Source organism: Lactuca virosa, chromosome 4 (genome assembly GCF_052849685.1).
Source record: "Lactuca virosa cultivar CGN04683 chromosome 4, Lactuca_virosa_CGN04683_v6, whole genome shotgun sequence".
NCBI lineage: Eukaryota > Viridiplantae > Streptophyta > Magnoliopsida > Asterales > Asteraceae > Lactuca > Lactuca virosa.
This window is the reverse complement of record NC_136429.1, coordinates 104,739,052-104,755,727: the sequence shown is the minus strand read 5'-3', so window position 1 is coordinate 104,755,727 and position 16,676 is coordinate 104,739,052. Positions and strand designations below refer to the sequence as shown.

At 29.7% G+C, this 16,676-nt stretch overlaps 1 protein-coding gene across 1 annotated transcript; it reads right to left on the bottom strand.

The window, feature by feature from the left end:
* Positions 1 to 14,079: 14,079 nt before the first annotated feature.
* Positions 14,080 to 16,454, bottom strand: NFD1 (Ribosomal protein L21). The gene is made up of 5 exons (XM_079043824.1): positions 15,921 to 16,454; positions 15,404 to 15,484; positions 14,862 to 14,963; positions 14,687 to 14,761; positions 14,080 to 14,603 (listed from the first exon to the last, which is right to left on the bottom strand). Exons 1-5 carry the CDS (start codon positions 16,374 to 16,376, stop codon positions 14,493 to 14,495), a joined length of 825 nt encoding a protein of 274 aa, XP_078899950.1. The 5' UTR covers positions 16,377 to 16,454; the 3' UTR covers positions 14,080 to 14,492.
* Positions 16,455 to 16,676: the final 222 nt, after the last annotated feature.

The following is a 16,676-nucleotide window of genomic DNA, read 5'->3' as shown; positions in this document are numbered from 1 at the left end:
GAAGCAACTCGACGAGTCACCCCGATGACTCGGCGAGTTAGATTGTGCTTCAAGGAAGTCGGCGAGTAGCCGAGGGTACTCGGCGAGTTGGGGTCAACATGGACTGTTGACCTTGACTGAGGACTTTGACTTTGACCAGGGGTTGACTGGTGGGTTATGGAGTACCTTATAGAGTTAAGGACTTATGAGTATATTGTACTATGGTCATAGGTGGTGGAGCCTGTGTCAAGTGATCCGAGAGTTGGAGTTTACCTTTCGAGTCGACATCTGCGAGGTGATTTATCATCACTATACCGATAGGGTCTACGGCACCAAGGCCGGCCCTTTAGTTGTTATTGTTATGGTATGCTACATATGGATTTGATCTGCTAGATCGGAATCAGGATAGACAGTATGTTATGCTTTTATGATCCGTAAGGATTGGTATGTTAGTGACCTGCTAGGTCGGTACTCTTGTTACGAGAGGATTCTATGATTGATGATCAGTGTGACAGAGATGTTTGATGTTTGTATATGTCAGTATGTGATAGTTATGCGAACATGGTTATTTACTTGTTGGTTGGGTTGAGGCGGTCCTGCTTTGTGCTGAAGGCCAACATACCATATGAGCGGTCCGGGGAGACTGCAAGCCCACGAGGCGGACCAGTCATGCCGAAGGCTCGGGATGGATTCAGATAGACTGTAGGCCCAGTAGGGCGGTCCAGTCAGGCCGATGGCCCAGTATGCATGTTGATTGATTGATTGATTGACTGATTGTTGCTGACATGGTATTGTCAGTGTGGTATTGGTATTTTGGGGGTAGCTCACTAAGCCCTCGAGCTTACAGTTTTCAGTTTATTGTTTCAGGTACTTCAGGAGATCGTGGCAAGGCGAAGGCATGACCGTACCGCTCCTCATCCTTATGATCTGTTTATGGGACACTCTGATGGATATTGATTTGGAAACATTTTTGTAAACAATACTATTTGACTTTTATTTATGGTTGAAAAAGTTTAAATTTGGCGTAAAATTTTTGGATGTTACAATTTTTATAGCATTGTACTTCCTATTTCTACCCAAATAGAATGATAGAATTGGTTATAGTTTTTAAAATACGATGTCTTAATAAGGAATTGTTGGAAGTATAATTTTATAATTGAAAGAAATGATAGACAAGGGTAAATTTGTCATTTTTATTATTCAGCACAACAATTCAGAGGTTCCAACCAAACAACATTTTAAAACTCAGATCTTAAAGATTCAGACCCTCTTAGAAATTCAGACCTTTTTAAAAATTCAGATCTTAAAAATTCAGATTCTGCCAAACAGCACATAAATCTCAACTTTTAGCGACTATTATATATATACCAGGTGTATGCTCGTAGGTTATGAAAAAAATAAAATAATATGTAAGAACTTGTCAAGTATATGTTAAAATAATAAGTAATTGCATATAAAGTTTTCAATAGTTTATTGATTTGAGATTTTTTATATTATTTTTAGAGTGAATGAGTTGTTATAAACAAGGAACGCAACCATGTAAATCCAATTTGACATATAAAACATATTTACTAAGGTGGCATTTGGTTCACATTTGAAGCAATGGAATCTCACAAATGATGTGGAATCTGAAGGAAAATAAGTTGAAATCGTTTTTGGTTAGACATGAAATTAAATATGTTTGCTTTTTGGTTTGTTGATTTGTCAAGGAATTAAAAAGGAATTTATGTAATATGACCAAAATACCATTTTAGTGATTTTTGAAACTTATTTGTTTTCTAATAAGCTTAACCTAATTTTCCTTAAATTAATTTTTTTATTTTGAAAATATTTTACAAAATACAAATTACACAAATAACTAATATGTATTTTGATGAACATCATCCTACAAATAAAAAAAAATTAATCAATTATAATTCACATAACCAAAAACACAAACACTTTATATGCAAATTAACTTATAAAAAGATAAATTGCATATCCTACGTTAATAATATCAAACTAAAAATTCCAACATACCTACTGAAACATCATATTCAAAAATTCAAAGTAATATTAGCATACTCAAAGAACAACGATACATAACAATTAGGTTAATTCATATATTGTAAAGATGAAAATAAAACTACAAACCGTACAAAATGAGGGTGAAGAACAAGTTTGACAGACTATCGTTTTAGAGATATATAATCGCTTGAAATAATTTAATCGTAGGAGAGAATTAGAGATAATTTACTCTACTAAAATTAAGTTGAGTTGAGCCACTCGAGTTATCAATCTTGTGACCGTTATAGAAATTGAGATATTTTGGTTTTGAGTAAATTACATGAACGGTCCCTATGGTTTTGGGTAATTTGCACGTTTGGTTCCTAACTTATTTTTTTAACTCGGAAGGTCCTTAATGTTTGTTGTTTTTACGCACTTGGTCCATACTGTTTGTTTTTGTTACGCGTTTGGTCCCTGTCTTACCTAAAAAAATTGTTATTTAAATAGAGAAAAATGGTGGTGTAGGTAAGGTAAGGTGAGAGGGTGGGATTGAGAGTGTGTTTATATAAATAAATTAAAAAATCAAGGGCTAAATGGTCTTTTTAGGTAAGACAGGGACCAAACGCGTAACAAAAACAAACAAAATGGACATTCCGAGTTAAAAAAATAAGTTAGGGAACAAGCATGCAAATTACCCTAAACCATAGGGACCATTCGTGTAATTTACTCTTTGGTTTTTTACTCTTTCTCTTTTTGAACAAATAATTAGTCCTATGTACAATGTAATATAGTTAGAACTTGAAAAAATCTTAGATTGATACTATTATTATAACTTTCAAACAAAAAATAGAGCTTAATCTAGGGTTACTGTGTACACTTGCCCCTTGTATAATAAAATATATGAAAATATATTGCTTTTAACTTTGAAGATAAAAATATAATCATGTCTCCATACAATGTTAAATTAAAAGACACAAACTTTTATTTTTAAAAGATTGCATCAAATAATAACACAATAGAAAACTAAACACTTTAGACAATCTTATAATACATACTCATCATCTTTTTCTCACTCTCAAACGATGTGGAGTTGTTGAATAATAATTAATTTTCACACTTTTTATTTTATAAATCATTCTCCCATCTTGTTTTCATACTTGCTAATAACATAGGAAAAGTTATTTGACTATTAGACAATCTTATAATACATAATCATCATCTTTTTCTCACTCTCAAAGAATATGGAGTCGTTGAATAATAATTATTTTTCACACTTTTTATTTTATAAATCATTCTCCCATCTTATTTTCATACTTGCTAACAATATTGGAAAAATTATTTGACGCATAGTTCATATAATCATTTACTAAAAGATATGTTTCTTTCATATATATATATATATATATATATAGGCTTAGGTTATTTTGTTTTTACTAACTATTGTGTACCAGAATGCACAGATTTTGACCAACGGATGAAATTAATCAATAGACATGATTTGAGAGTGTATGATATTAGAATGAGATAACATGTACCATATAATCACACAAATTTTAGCAAAATGGTATTTTGGACAATTAACTATATTTATAAAAGGAAATTTTCGGATTTTTAGGGATAATTAATTCTCCTAATTTTAAAAATCTGAATTTTTTTAATTAATTCAATTTTAATTCTAACGTAATTTGTAAACATAACCGATTTTATTCTATCAGAATATTTTTTTTTGCTAGAATGATGTTCTTTCAGAAATTTATTTTATTTGAATATTATTGAAGAATAACAAAATTCTTGAATCCTAGGTTGAAAAATAACAACATTCTAATATATTCTTATACATCCGAACTTAAATACAAATTCATATATATTCTTACAGACTAAAAGCCTTATACATTTTAATATAATTATACATATTCTAAAAGAATATCAACAAAAATGAATAAAATTCTTAAAAAATAACAAATTTCTTAAATTGTGAGTATGATCAAACTTTATTCATTCTTCAAGTTATTCCTATTAGGTCTTCAATGCATTCTTCCAGCCATTCATATCACAAATACAACAAAAACTAATAATGGTTAAAAACATGTTACTTGCAATTAACTATCACTTTATATATTTTGGTAGAATATGATAAAATATATAGAATACATTCTGGCAGAATACATAGACTTTATTCTGGCAGAATACATTCTGACAGAATACATAGAATACATTCAAAAGTATTGTATTTACTGCTAATATAATTTTAGATTTCAAATATACAATAACGAGGGACAATAGAAATTGGAATTTAAAATCACAAATTGAACCCAAAGACGCTCACATTCTATGAGATTGACATTCTAAAACAAAATTCACACAAAACCATACAAAAGCTAATAAGAACATACCGAGAAAGAGATCGGTATGTAAGTGAGCTTACGAGATTACATTATGTAGTGTGCTTGGTAATTCAATGTTTAAGTTAACTTGGAATTCAAGATTCTATTCTGACAGAATCGGAATTCAAGATTTCATTCCAGTAGAATGTTGTAAGGTTCATATGTACCCTGTTTTGCTTCGATATCTCTCGTTGTTTCAATTATATAAATATAAAGAATAATCGACATTAAGAGGCATTAAAAAAACAAAGTGCAATTAAACATATAAGTAATTAACTAAAATTCTATCAGAATAGAATACATTTGACTAAACCAAAATAGTATCATACAATTAACCATTACTATTATCTAAACAAAATACAAATTATTAAAATTTTAACAAACATTCTTAAAGAATCATTAAACCCAAAGTGCAATTATCATTTTAAATTCTAACCGAGTGTATTCTACAATAATACATTTGACAAAACATAATGTATTATGCGATTTAGATTGGTTATTATATATATATATATATATATATATATATATATATATATATATATATATATATTCATAAAAACTATATACATACAACTTCATACATTAGAATATTGTTTATGGTTTTGCTCGGAAAAAGGACTGCAATCTCAAAAATGCAAATAAAAATTACGTGTATATGAGAGCTTTATATGTAAAAGAAATCACATCTAAATTATTTTAGATGTAAATACATAGTATAATTGAATAATTACATACTACTATATATAATTTATATTAAGAAAATGGTAAACCCGCTATTTTTCTTTATGAGTAATAAATCACTTATTTTCTATAGATATTTGATAATTATCGTGGAAAAAGTAGAAAAACTCAAATTTGTTGACCATAACTTAATGTTTCATTATGATTCAAAATTCACTGCTATTTGAAATTCATAAAAATGATACAATCCTTAATTAAGTTAAGGATAGGTTAAAAAGAAAATAGGCAGTGTAATTCATAACACTTTTTGCGACAAACCCAAATCAAGTTGCAACGTTTTGATACAAATAAATAATAAGATTAAACTTCCCCAAAATCAAACATTAATTTATACATAAACATCCAAATTAAACATGATTCCAAAGATTGAATTTTTTATACATACCTTGTCTATCGATTTAAGTATCAATTTTTTCCGATCAATCTAATTTCCGTATCCCACTTCATCGATCATTTGATTTCGCCTCCACCTCCATATCCGGATCCAACTTAATTTCTGCTAGTGGAGGCGAGTGATGGTTGCGGCTAGTGGAGGAACGACAGTGAAGAGGGCCGCTGAGGTTTTGTTGTCTGGGATCGAGCGCATAACACAAAGAATCGGCGATGAAGATGATGACGTTGGTGGTTGGCAGCCAAGATGATGATGGTTGTGGATTATGGTTTTTTAGAGAAAGAGAGGGAAAGTGTGGTGGTGTTATAGGGTTGTAAAACTGATAACCTAATTTAAAGGGGATATTATTTGATTTTATCAATTTACCATAATTAATTATAGTATAGATTACTATTATACCCTTATATTTATTATTAATGATTTATTTTTTCTTAAATTCTCATTGGTTCATACATGCACACAATAGTTGCTAGAAACATTTAAATCTAGCTCTCTCTCTCTCTCTCTCTGTATATATATATATATATATATATATATATATATATATATATATATATATATATATATATATATATATAGAAAAAGGATCGGGTGATGACTCTTTTTAAAGTGAAGACTTGTGCGGACACCTTAAAAAATTGAAAAAAAATACAAATCATAAAATCGAGCATAGTCTTACATCGGAGAGAAAAAAAATTGGAAAAAAAATTGGATCATTAAAATTGAAGCATGGATCATTTTTATGATCCATGATTCAACTTTTATGATTCATGATTCAATTTTAATGATGCAAAAAAAATTCCAATTTTTTTTCTCCCGGACATAGTACTATGCTCGATTTTATGATTTGTATTTTTTTTAGATTCTTTTTCAATTTTCTAAGGTGTCCCTACGAGTCCTCACTTTAAAAAGAGTATTCACCGGAACCGGACCCTATATATATATATATATATATATATATATATATATATATATATATATATATATATATATATATATATATATATATAATGTGTGTGTGTTTGTGTGTGTGTGTCCAATGAAAAACACAATTATTATGTAAAGTTGAGAATGAATATTGACCAATCATTTATATTTTTTCGTATTTCATTAATTTAATAATTAAAATAATTAAACAACCGATCATAATTAATATGTAAGGGTAGATTAGTCAAAATGTTAATTACGATTTATATAACAATCATCCTTAATAACCATAATTAATGAATGTTTTAATTATTCAAATTTGATTATTATTCTAAACAAAATATCTATGTTTCAGTTGTATTATATATGTTACAATCATACATGTTTTTAGATTTGTCAAAGTGTTAATCACGATTTGTAGTATCTTTCATCCTTAATAATTATGGAATGTTTTAATTATTCAGATTTGATTATTTTTTCTAAATACATAATACAGTTGTAATCAATATTCACATATATATTCAACATGTAAACTCAAAATGCATTTCCATTAGAATTTTTAAGAATCATAATTGTAATATTTATATATTCAACATATATAATACGATTGCAACATACATAATACAGTTGTAAACGCATGTATGATTGCAACATATATAATATGATCACAACATACATATTTTGTTTAGAAAAATAATCAAATCCGAATAATTAAAACATTTCATAATTATGCTTATTAAGGATGACAGTTACCATAAATCGTTATTAACACTTTGACTAATCTATCATTCCATATTAATTATGGATGGTCAGTTAATTATTTTAATTATTAAATTAGTTAAATCCGAAATTACAAATGATAGGTCTATATTCATCACACATTTATATAATAATTGTGTTTCTACTTTGGACATATATATATATATATATATATATATATATATATATATATATATATATATATATATATATATATATATAGGTTCAAATGTTTCTCACATCTATTGTGTGCTAGAATGCACCAATAAGAATTTAGTATTAATTATATGTATATTAAATGTTATCAATACGTATAATTCATTTTTATGGAAACTAATTAAATTCGTCATTAATGTCAACAATAATATTCTTTCAGAATGAATTCATACCTAGAAGAATGAGAGTATATTTCAGCAGAATGAAAGTGTATTCTAGTAGAATACACTCTCGTTCTTTATATTCCATGCAACTTTATTGTATTTTAAATGAATGAGTCCTGAAATAAAATACGAACTTATGGATTTAATTAGTTTCCTTAAATTATTGCTGACATTAATGACAGATTTAATTAGTTTCCATAAATTATTGCTGACATTAATGACGGATTTAATTAGTTTCCATAAATTATTGCTGATATTATATGCGAATTCATTCTGAAAGAATGTTATTGCTGACATTAATGACGGATTTAATTAGTTTCCATAAAAAAAAATTATAATTATAGATATCATTTAATATACATATAATTATGGAAATAATTTAATATCTATATTTATTTAATTAAATAATTATTTAATTTACTAAATTCTTATTGGTACATTCTAGCACACAATAAATGTAAGAAACAAAATAACCTAGCCCTATATATATATATATATATATATATATATATATATATATATACATATATGTATATATATATATATATATATATATATATATATATATATATATATATATATATATATATATATATATATATATATATATCAGTGTTGTAAAAATCGGCCTTGGCGGACGCCTAGGTACTAAGCGACCTCTTACTGTCTACGATTAATGCTCGTCGAAGTCGGTCATGGACGGTCATTGGCGGTCTAACCCGGTCAAAAAATCAAACAATCAAAATTTTCAAAAAATGTCCCGGATAAGTCATATTTATGATAATTGTTGACTAAATTATGATTATTGATGAAAAAACTGTGAAAAAGAACATCCATTGGTCTAAAAATTATGATATATGATGATTTAAATAGTTAGACGAGTGAATATATCAAATTTCTTGTGGTTATTTATTATTTTGTTAGGATATAGGTAATATTTATATATTTTAAAATAAATTCTGTTACAATTAAGGCTCTCCGCTTAAACGCCGATATTGACATTTTTTTTTTATATAAAATAGTTTTTCATTTGTTATATCAGCTCTTGCAATGTAGCATTTACGTGTGAATAGTCATATATCTAATTTTTTTATTACAAATCATTCGTTATTTACATTTGAATAATTAATTTTATACACATGTGAATAAAAATCGGATATAGAGTTTAATTTATTTATAAGTGAATACCAAATGAAATGTAAAAACTATGAAATAGACAATCTATTCACATGAAAATAATAGACATGACAATAAATGATATAAAAATGTTCATATTTATAAAAAATATATATCAATATGGATATTTATTTATAAAGAATAAATTTAATGAATTTAGATATATTTGTTTTTTCGACAAAATAAAGTGTCCAAATTTATATGGTTGGGATTTGTTTTTACATTCTCAACTTATTTTCGTTCTCATTTGAACTTTCACACACACACACACACACACACACACATATATATATATATATATATATATATATATATATATATATATATATTTGATATGGTTAACCTATATGACTCGGTAGGCTTTCAAACTCGAATAAATTCTGGTAACTGCTGCTTCGATCAAGCGTTAAACTACTACTTATGGCTTTAACGTACCGTTTTGACGTGTTAAAATGGAGAAGCTAGTATGAATGCTTACAATACTTTTGGGTGTTTGAAATAGTTGTGACCATGTTAATTACATCTACTCTATTTTATTAAATGTAATGACACTTGTATTCTTATCAACCAACTTTGTTTTGGTAAAATTCTTGATATTCTATGACTTCCATAGACGTTGAAAACAATTTTAAAAACTGTTAAATAACTTTTTAAATTACTAGTTCAAACTAACATATACGAGGGATGTTTCACTCCGCCTCTTTGACCAAGAAAGGGGTGCCACTCCTTGATCCCTTCATTCATCTCTTTTTAGATCAAAGTAGCCGTATATAATTATTCAAATATATACAACTTACTGGTATAAGATCATAGTTTAGAATCCGTTTATGCACTTGTATAAATCCAGTTAGCTAAAATATGTTAGGTGACACTAAAATCATCAACAAACTCTTGATCCTCGATCGTTATCATAACTTGCCCTACAAAGCTTTTTGAGTTCTAGTTTAATACATGTAACAAATGTAGTCTACATTTCATCTATAGATGACATCTTCCTTCGTCAGTAGTCAGTAGCCACTATATGTGTGTCTCTTTTTTCATGGAGAGCGGAAGTTGATTAATAGAAGAAGCTAGCGGATTGAGACAAATTACTACACCAATTTAAGGGTCTAGCTTTGTTAAGACTACTAATACCAATTAAAAAAACAACTTGCACTTCATTTGCAGTAAATTTGTAGGTGTCTCTACACAAATATGTGTTCATGTTGCTAATGATTTGAAATGATTCACCAAAATTTAGGATTGAGAAGATTGGAAATCAACTTCTTGATTAACCAAAAGGAATGCCATTTACATTTATACTAGAAGGAAGAAAGATAAACAAGCTAACTAACTACTCTCTCTAACTAACGTTTCTATCCAATCAACATGTGGTAAATTACAAATATACCCTCGTTGCTCAAATTACTATAATAACCTCCAATGTCAAATCACGTCAAGTAAGCAATTAAAGAACTTCAAAATGAGAATGATCTCCTCGCAAAGCTCAGCCTCAAACTCGATTAATAAGACTACAAAGAAGAATATGTACTAAATTTGGCATTAAGCTAAGATATATGCTAATAATAAGCAAATATTTTATTCTTTGGACGTAATTCTATTAATTAATATAAAATAGTGATGTTTTACACTCCGTTTTTTTTGTTAATCATCACCAAATAGTTTAAGTCAATTATGTATGTCTCACAACAAAATGTCAGCATCATAGGTCAGCCCTAGCAATTTAAGTTTATTAAGAAACCACCAACACTTTCCACTTTAATTACAACTTGGGAAACTAATGGTCTAGCAATTGATAACTTTAAGTTGTCATTTTATTCTTGCCCTTTTGTGGATAATCCAAGATTAAGAAAGTTGTAGGCATTAACAAGATATCGTTGACACAACCACAATCCATCTTATCCATCATGGTCCCTAAGATAAGTGACCATTTAGGGGAGTAGCGTATATGAGTAGGAATGCAAGAAAGCGAAAATTTGAATGTCTCATACGAGCCATAGCATACGCTTTTTGGTGGGTCCCACCATGTTTGTGACTTCCTCCACTCGCTTAAGGTACCCTAGATTCACCAAAGATCAACAAGAGGAATCAGACCATACTATAATCTGAACGGATATACGACCTAACAACCGGTCCCACAGCCAACATTGGTAAGGTAAATCACAATGTAGATCACATTTATAAATTCTTACCTTTTATTGCTAGGGAAAGTCATATTTCAATTTATTTAAGCAAACAAATAACATCCCAAATCCAATTAAACCACATATGTTAAACCTTGAAACATATAGACCTTAGCATACACATCTCTAATAGTGGAATGTGCACATCATTTAGCCGAAATACATTCAGCAAAAGTAAACAGTCAACAACAATAACCAAAAGAAGGGCCACTCAAGATGGCTACATGCTACAGGAGAAGAGCAACAAAAGAGAATTAAAAACTAAAATTGCAACAGTTCAAGATCTAGACTTATATATTTTTTGCTGTTCAGTGGGGTAGGCAGGGAGTTATTTAATTCAAAGAAAGCTCAAGGGGTATTTGGAGGCCATTGCTTATAGTATAGTGTTACTATAGTCATAAAATATATATCTTTGATAGTGAATTATTGAAGATGTAGGTAATGCTTAGCAAAGTGGAAAGACTATTATGACAAGGAAGTCCACTACCACCTAAACAATGCATTTTATACAAAGTGTAAGCACTCAAAGGAGCTTCCAAGAAAAAGTGTTTGAGAAGCAGATGGTAGGGAATAAAAGTTACTCCACTTAGTGCTAAAAAGGGTTGTTATATGCTCCAACAACCAGTTGCATTACAGTAGTTCACTTCGCAATTATCATAATGCTCATTGTATTTCTTAATTGAGGAAGAATGAGAATATATGGGAATATAAATCCATAAAGGTTTCCATGTTATATGTAGCCAATCCATCAAAACCACCTACATGATAATCATCATTACCTATTAATACTTTCCCTCCTTGCTATACTTGCAAAAATGGTCAAAGATTCGAGATTTAACAATTGGAATTTTAATTTCAATATGGATTGGGCTCCAGTGTCCAGTGGGCCATTGGGTTTTTATGTTATTTGTCTATTTGTCTGGTCGTCTAGTATATACTGTTATATACTTGAATTACATCTCATATAATGCTCTTAGTTAAGTTGATTAAGGAAAACCAAACCAAAAACTCAAACTAAAACTTAACAATGATGCTTAGCTGTTAGGGGGAAAAAAAAAAAAAAAAACCTTGACAATGATGCTCAAATTCACCTCAAACCCTCATTGGTGAATTTAGAATTCGCTAGCTCCACTTACAGGCACATAGTGCGTCTTTTATCTTGAAACTACGTCGTATGGAATTGGTATTTTTAAGATTGATACTTGATAGTGCTTAATCCTCTTGTTTAATTTAGTATGTCAGCTGTCCGTTTATTTTTGGTCTCTAGTTTTATGAAGTATTTTAACTTTGAGTAAAATTGTTATTCCATGATTGAGAAACATAAAAGTTATGTTCTATTTTCTAACAATTTTATTATGTTTTATTCTAATAAATGAAGCTGCAAATAATTGACAATCGAATTTCAAGAAATGGATATTGCATAAGGATATGAGAACAAGGACAATTTTTTCATTGTGTATTTTAGATGATTTTTATAAAAACACATTATTCTAACAAAAAAGTTATGTATGCAAATTTATTATTAAAAATAGAAAAAGACAAACCATTTTAAAGTCATTTTTTTCTTTTGGAACGGCTGAATTTTGTTAAGCTAGCAAGGAGCTAAAACAAACAATTACATGAAAACAGAAGAAGGATTATGAAGCCAAGTAGACCATCCTAACTTAGCTTTATTACATCTATTTGAAATCCAAAAGAAAGTCTTATCAACTACATCGTAAAAAAGCAAGGCCTTTTCAGGGTAAATCGTTCCAAATATAGTAGCATTTCTGAAATTCCAAATGCACCAAAATGCAGTCATAGCAACTGCATCAAAAATTTTACATGGCCCTGCCCTCAACATGACCGCATCAGACCAAGAGAGAAGAGGAAGAACAGAAATATGATCAGGAAGTTGAAGACCCCACCAAATAGCAATACATCTCAAGATATCCATTAAAGCAGGGCAACCTACGAAAAGATGATCGATGGTTTCCACTGAACACGAACAGACAGGACACATGATCGTTGCCACCAAAATCCCTCTAGAAGAAAGTCTTTCTCTCGTAGGAATACTCTGAAGCTGCACCCTCCATATTAGAATATTGAGTTTAATGGGAACCCAATTATTCCATTTTAAAGTCCGTTATTTTTGGATAAACTAGAAAATAACCAGCTTACTTGAATGAGCCACTCTACAAGTCTACATCATCGTGTTTGGTTCTATTTCTATATTCTCTCCTTCAACTATATATGTTTCAGCAGTTGTACAATTTTCATTTGTGGTTGAGACAAATATACATAGCTACTTCTGAATTTTTAAAATCTAAAACATTATGTTCTAACTGATTTTTTTTATGCCATATACTTTCCCTAAAGCTACACTTACATTGTATTTAGACGATTCATGTGAATAAGAATTATGGGACCAAAGCAAAAGTGAAAGTTGAATAAAAGGTTCCCTAGTTTTTATCTTGATCAAGTTGAAACTTTGAGTCAACCAACAAAGGGAAGTGGATGCAACCACCTGTCAAAGTTGTGAGGAGATGTTTGATATTGACTTGAAAAAAGCAACTAACTAAACGCCATGTCATTGTTTCTATCATTCTATCCACATTGCTACTTGCTAGAATATTATCCAACAAACATAACATAACATGTGTTTGCCAAGGAACCCCACACACCTTCATCTATATGTTATCTTACTATATTAATTAAAATGAAACTAAAATAGTTATAAAACAATAATAAAAAATAAAGCCCGTATATTATTTAACTAAATTACAAGTTTGTATTTAAAAAATAATAATTTGACCGATCAAGTTGATGTAACATGACCATTTTGACTTCATGTTCTTTCTTTTCTTTCTTCAAAATGATAGTTGAGTAACCTCTACTTTTGTCCATTGCCCGTTTGTATAAAGTAGTTTTGGGATCTTCCATGATCAATTCCAAGGTCAACTCTTTTGGTATATCTAACTTGAACCATAAATCCTGTGAGATTTTAATCATTATGGGTTTTGAAAAAAGAGGAAAAAAAAGATAGTGCAAAATGACATTTTACATGGATATAATAATCTTTTTCAAACAATGTGAAAATCGATTATTTTTAAAATAAAGTGTGCTCGTTTATTTGAACAAAATCCATGAATAACTAATTGAGATGACACCACCAAAAATACACCAACCTATTTAGAAAAATTAATTCTAGAATGAAGTTCTGTGTATTTGCTTATTTAATACAAAAAATAGCAACATCTCCTAACAAAACAAGTGATTAGATACTTATATATTTGTTTTGTAACATCCCAAACACACACACACTAAGATATTGTCCGATTTAGGCAACTAGATACCCAAACTTCCAAATAGGTCACCCATCCTGGTACTGATAAGCACTGCTTATGGGATCTGTTGCCCTCACAGATTTAAAACGCATCTTGAAAAGAGATGTATCCACACCCTAATAAGAATGTTTTGTTCATCCTTAGTGAGTGTGGTCCCACATTGGTTTGTGAATTTTAAGGATCATTGGCAAAAATATAAAAAAGAGAATTCTAATTAAAACAATCTAATGACAAAAAAAACATCAACAAACTTCATCCTATGCAGCAACCGCCGCCTTTTCTACTTTCTTTGTAGCAGCCTTTTCAGGAGTTGGTATTTCTGGCTTTTCGATTCCTTGTATATCAGTTATCCTTAGCTTTGTCAATTCCTAAAAACATTATCATTTTTATTAAAAATAAAAAACGAAAAACATATTTAGAAGCAGAAAATTGTGAATTTATTTGGGTTTACCTGTCTATGACCTTTTGTTCGGCGATAATTCTTTCTTCTCTTTTTCTTAAATATGATTACTTTTGCATCCAAAGCCTGTCAAGACACGTAAAAAATAATGAAATTTGATTTTCTAAATGAATATATAAACTATTTAAAAAAAGAAAAAAGAAAATGGATTTATTATGATTATTACATGCTCTTCCACAACAGCATGAACAGTGGCCTCAGGTAAAACAGGTCGACCAATCATTGTCTGAGTCTTGGAACCCAACATCAGAACCTTATTTAAAATTAACTGCAATAAAAAAAATTGGATTACATTTATAAAAAAAAAACATCTGCTTTTTTTTATCAATAATAGTAACAAACTTGATACTGTCTACCTTTCATAGCATTTTACATACAAAACCAGGTCAAAAGCTGGCATGGCATCGGTTTTTTATAATGGCAACAGTTTTTACAGAGAACAATTTTTATGTGCTTATGCAATCAAGATTTCAAAAAAAAAAAAACACCAATTATAAATGTTCAAATTAAATATTATGGACATAATCCCTAAAGAAGAAAAACATATGGGAAACCTTTTGCAAAAGGGCTTGTAAATTGAAAATCATTTTAACAAATGGTAACAAAGATCATCTGGGATACCCAAGTAAGCATTTTTTTTTAATACTTTGCAATCTAGAACTATATAACAGATAAATGCACAAATATTAAGAATTAAGGTTAGCTAACCTTATCGTGCACTTCACAGAACTTCAATTTCTCTGTATATATGCAATCCCCATTGCTCACTTTGAACTGATGTGATCCAATCTACAGCAATACAAACAACCCATTACACATAAATAGGAATATTTTCATTTGACACCAATACAATCATCAACAATGTAGATACCTCCATTGACTTTAAGTGCAAGTGTGTGGAAAAGTTAAGACTTAACTTAATCCTTTTAAGTCAGGAAATAGGTTAATGAAGCTCTTATTATTATTATCTATAACTAGTTCTGTAATGCTAAAAAAAGAATGTCATTATTTACATTTGCAGAGTCTCAATTTGAATTGTAAGGGATCAATAACAAGAGCAGATTTAAACTTTTTTGTTCTGAAATAGTTTCTTCATTGCTATTTGCTAAGCATAATACTGTATATTTCTAGCCAAAATTGTCACCTAGAACTAATATTTCAAGACTAACACACTATTAAACCACATTGTATCATCAAATCTTAAAATTTGAGAGCTAAATATTACCTGAATAACAGCAAAAACAGGTTCATACGACTTAAAAACCCGGTCCGACCGCTGGAGCTGCCCAATCACCTTATACCCAATGGCAGCCGCCTCGGCTTCTTTCTCCTCCGGCGAATACTCTCTCTTTGCAGCATGATTTGCCGAATCCTCCGTCATTTCATCATCATCAACATCGTCATCGTCATAATCACTATCATCTTCTTCACTTTCATCGTTGTTATCGCTGTTATCGTGTCTATCAGACGAGAAATGGCGATATGTCGTGAAATTTGTTGATGAGGAATAGAAATTAGGGGTCGAAAGAGTGTAGTGGGATTTAGGGTGGAAGGAGTTTTTAGGCAAATTTGGGATCTCCGTCAGTGTTCTGAGGTGCTGAAGGAGTGACGGAGGATCCCGATGAAGTGTTGATTTGTAAAGCTGTTGGGTTAAGGTTTGAAAACGTCGTCGATTAGCCATTGTTGATTGAAGCTTCTTCCTCTCTGGTTTCGGAGCGAGTGTTAGGGTTTAGATTATAGCCTGTAAGGGGTTATGGTATGAGACTATTTTTAACATTCGAAAAAAGCTAGTGAACTAGTGAAATTATTTTCTGAGTAGTTTACAAGTTTAGTCCCTGTTATGTTAAATGTTAACAATTTAGTCCATATGTTTTATTTAATGCATAAATAGTCCATGAAGCCAAACTTTGTTTCAAGTTCATTGATCGTGTTAAAGATTTATCGGCATCTTACTTACTACTAAAACCTAAATAAATGATCA

Bases quoted from the DNA above. Each gene is read 5' to 3' on its own strand.
- NFD1 (XM_079043824.1), bottom strand. From the start codon at position 16,376: ATGGCTAATCGACGACGTTTTCAAACCTTAACCCAACAGCTTTACAAA. The intron at 15,485-15,920 runs GTAATATTTAGC...GTATTGCTGTAG, and splicing joins CTGTTTTTGCTGTTATTCAG to ATTGGATCACATCAGTTCAA. The intron at 14,964-15,403 runs GTTAGCTAACCT...TTTTTATTGCAG, and splicing joins TCTGTGAAGTGCACGATAAG to TTAATTTTAAATAAGGTTCT.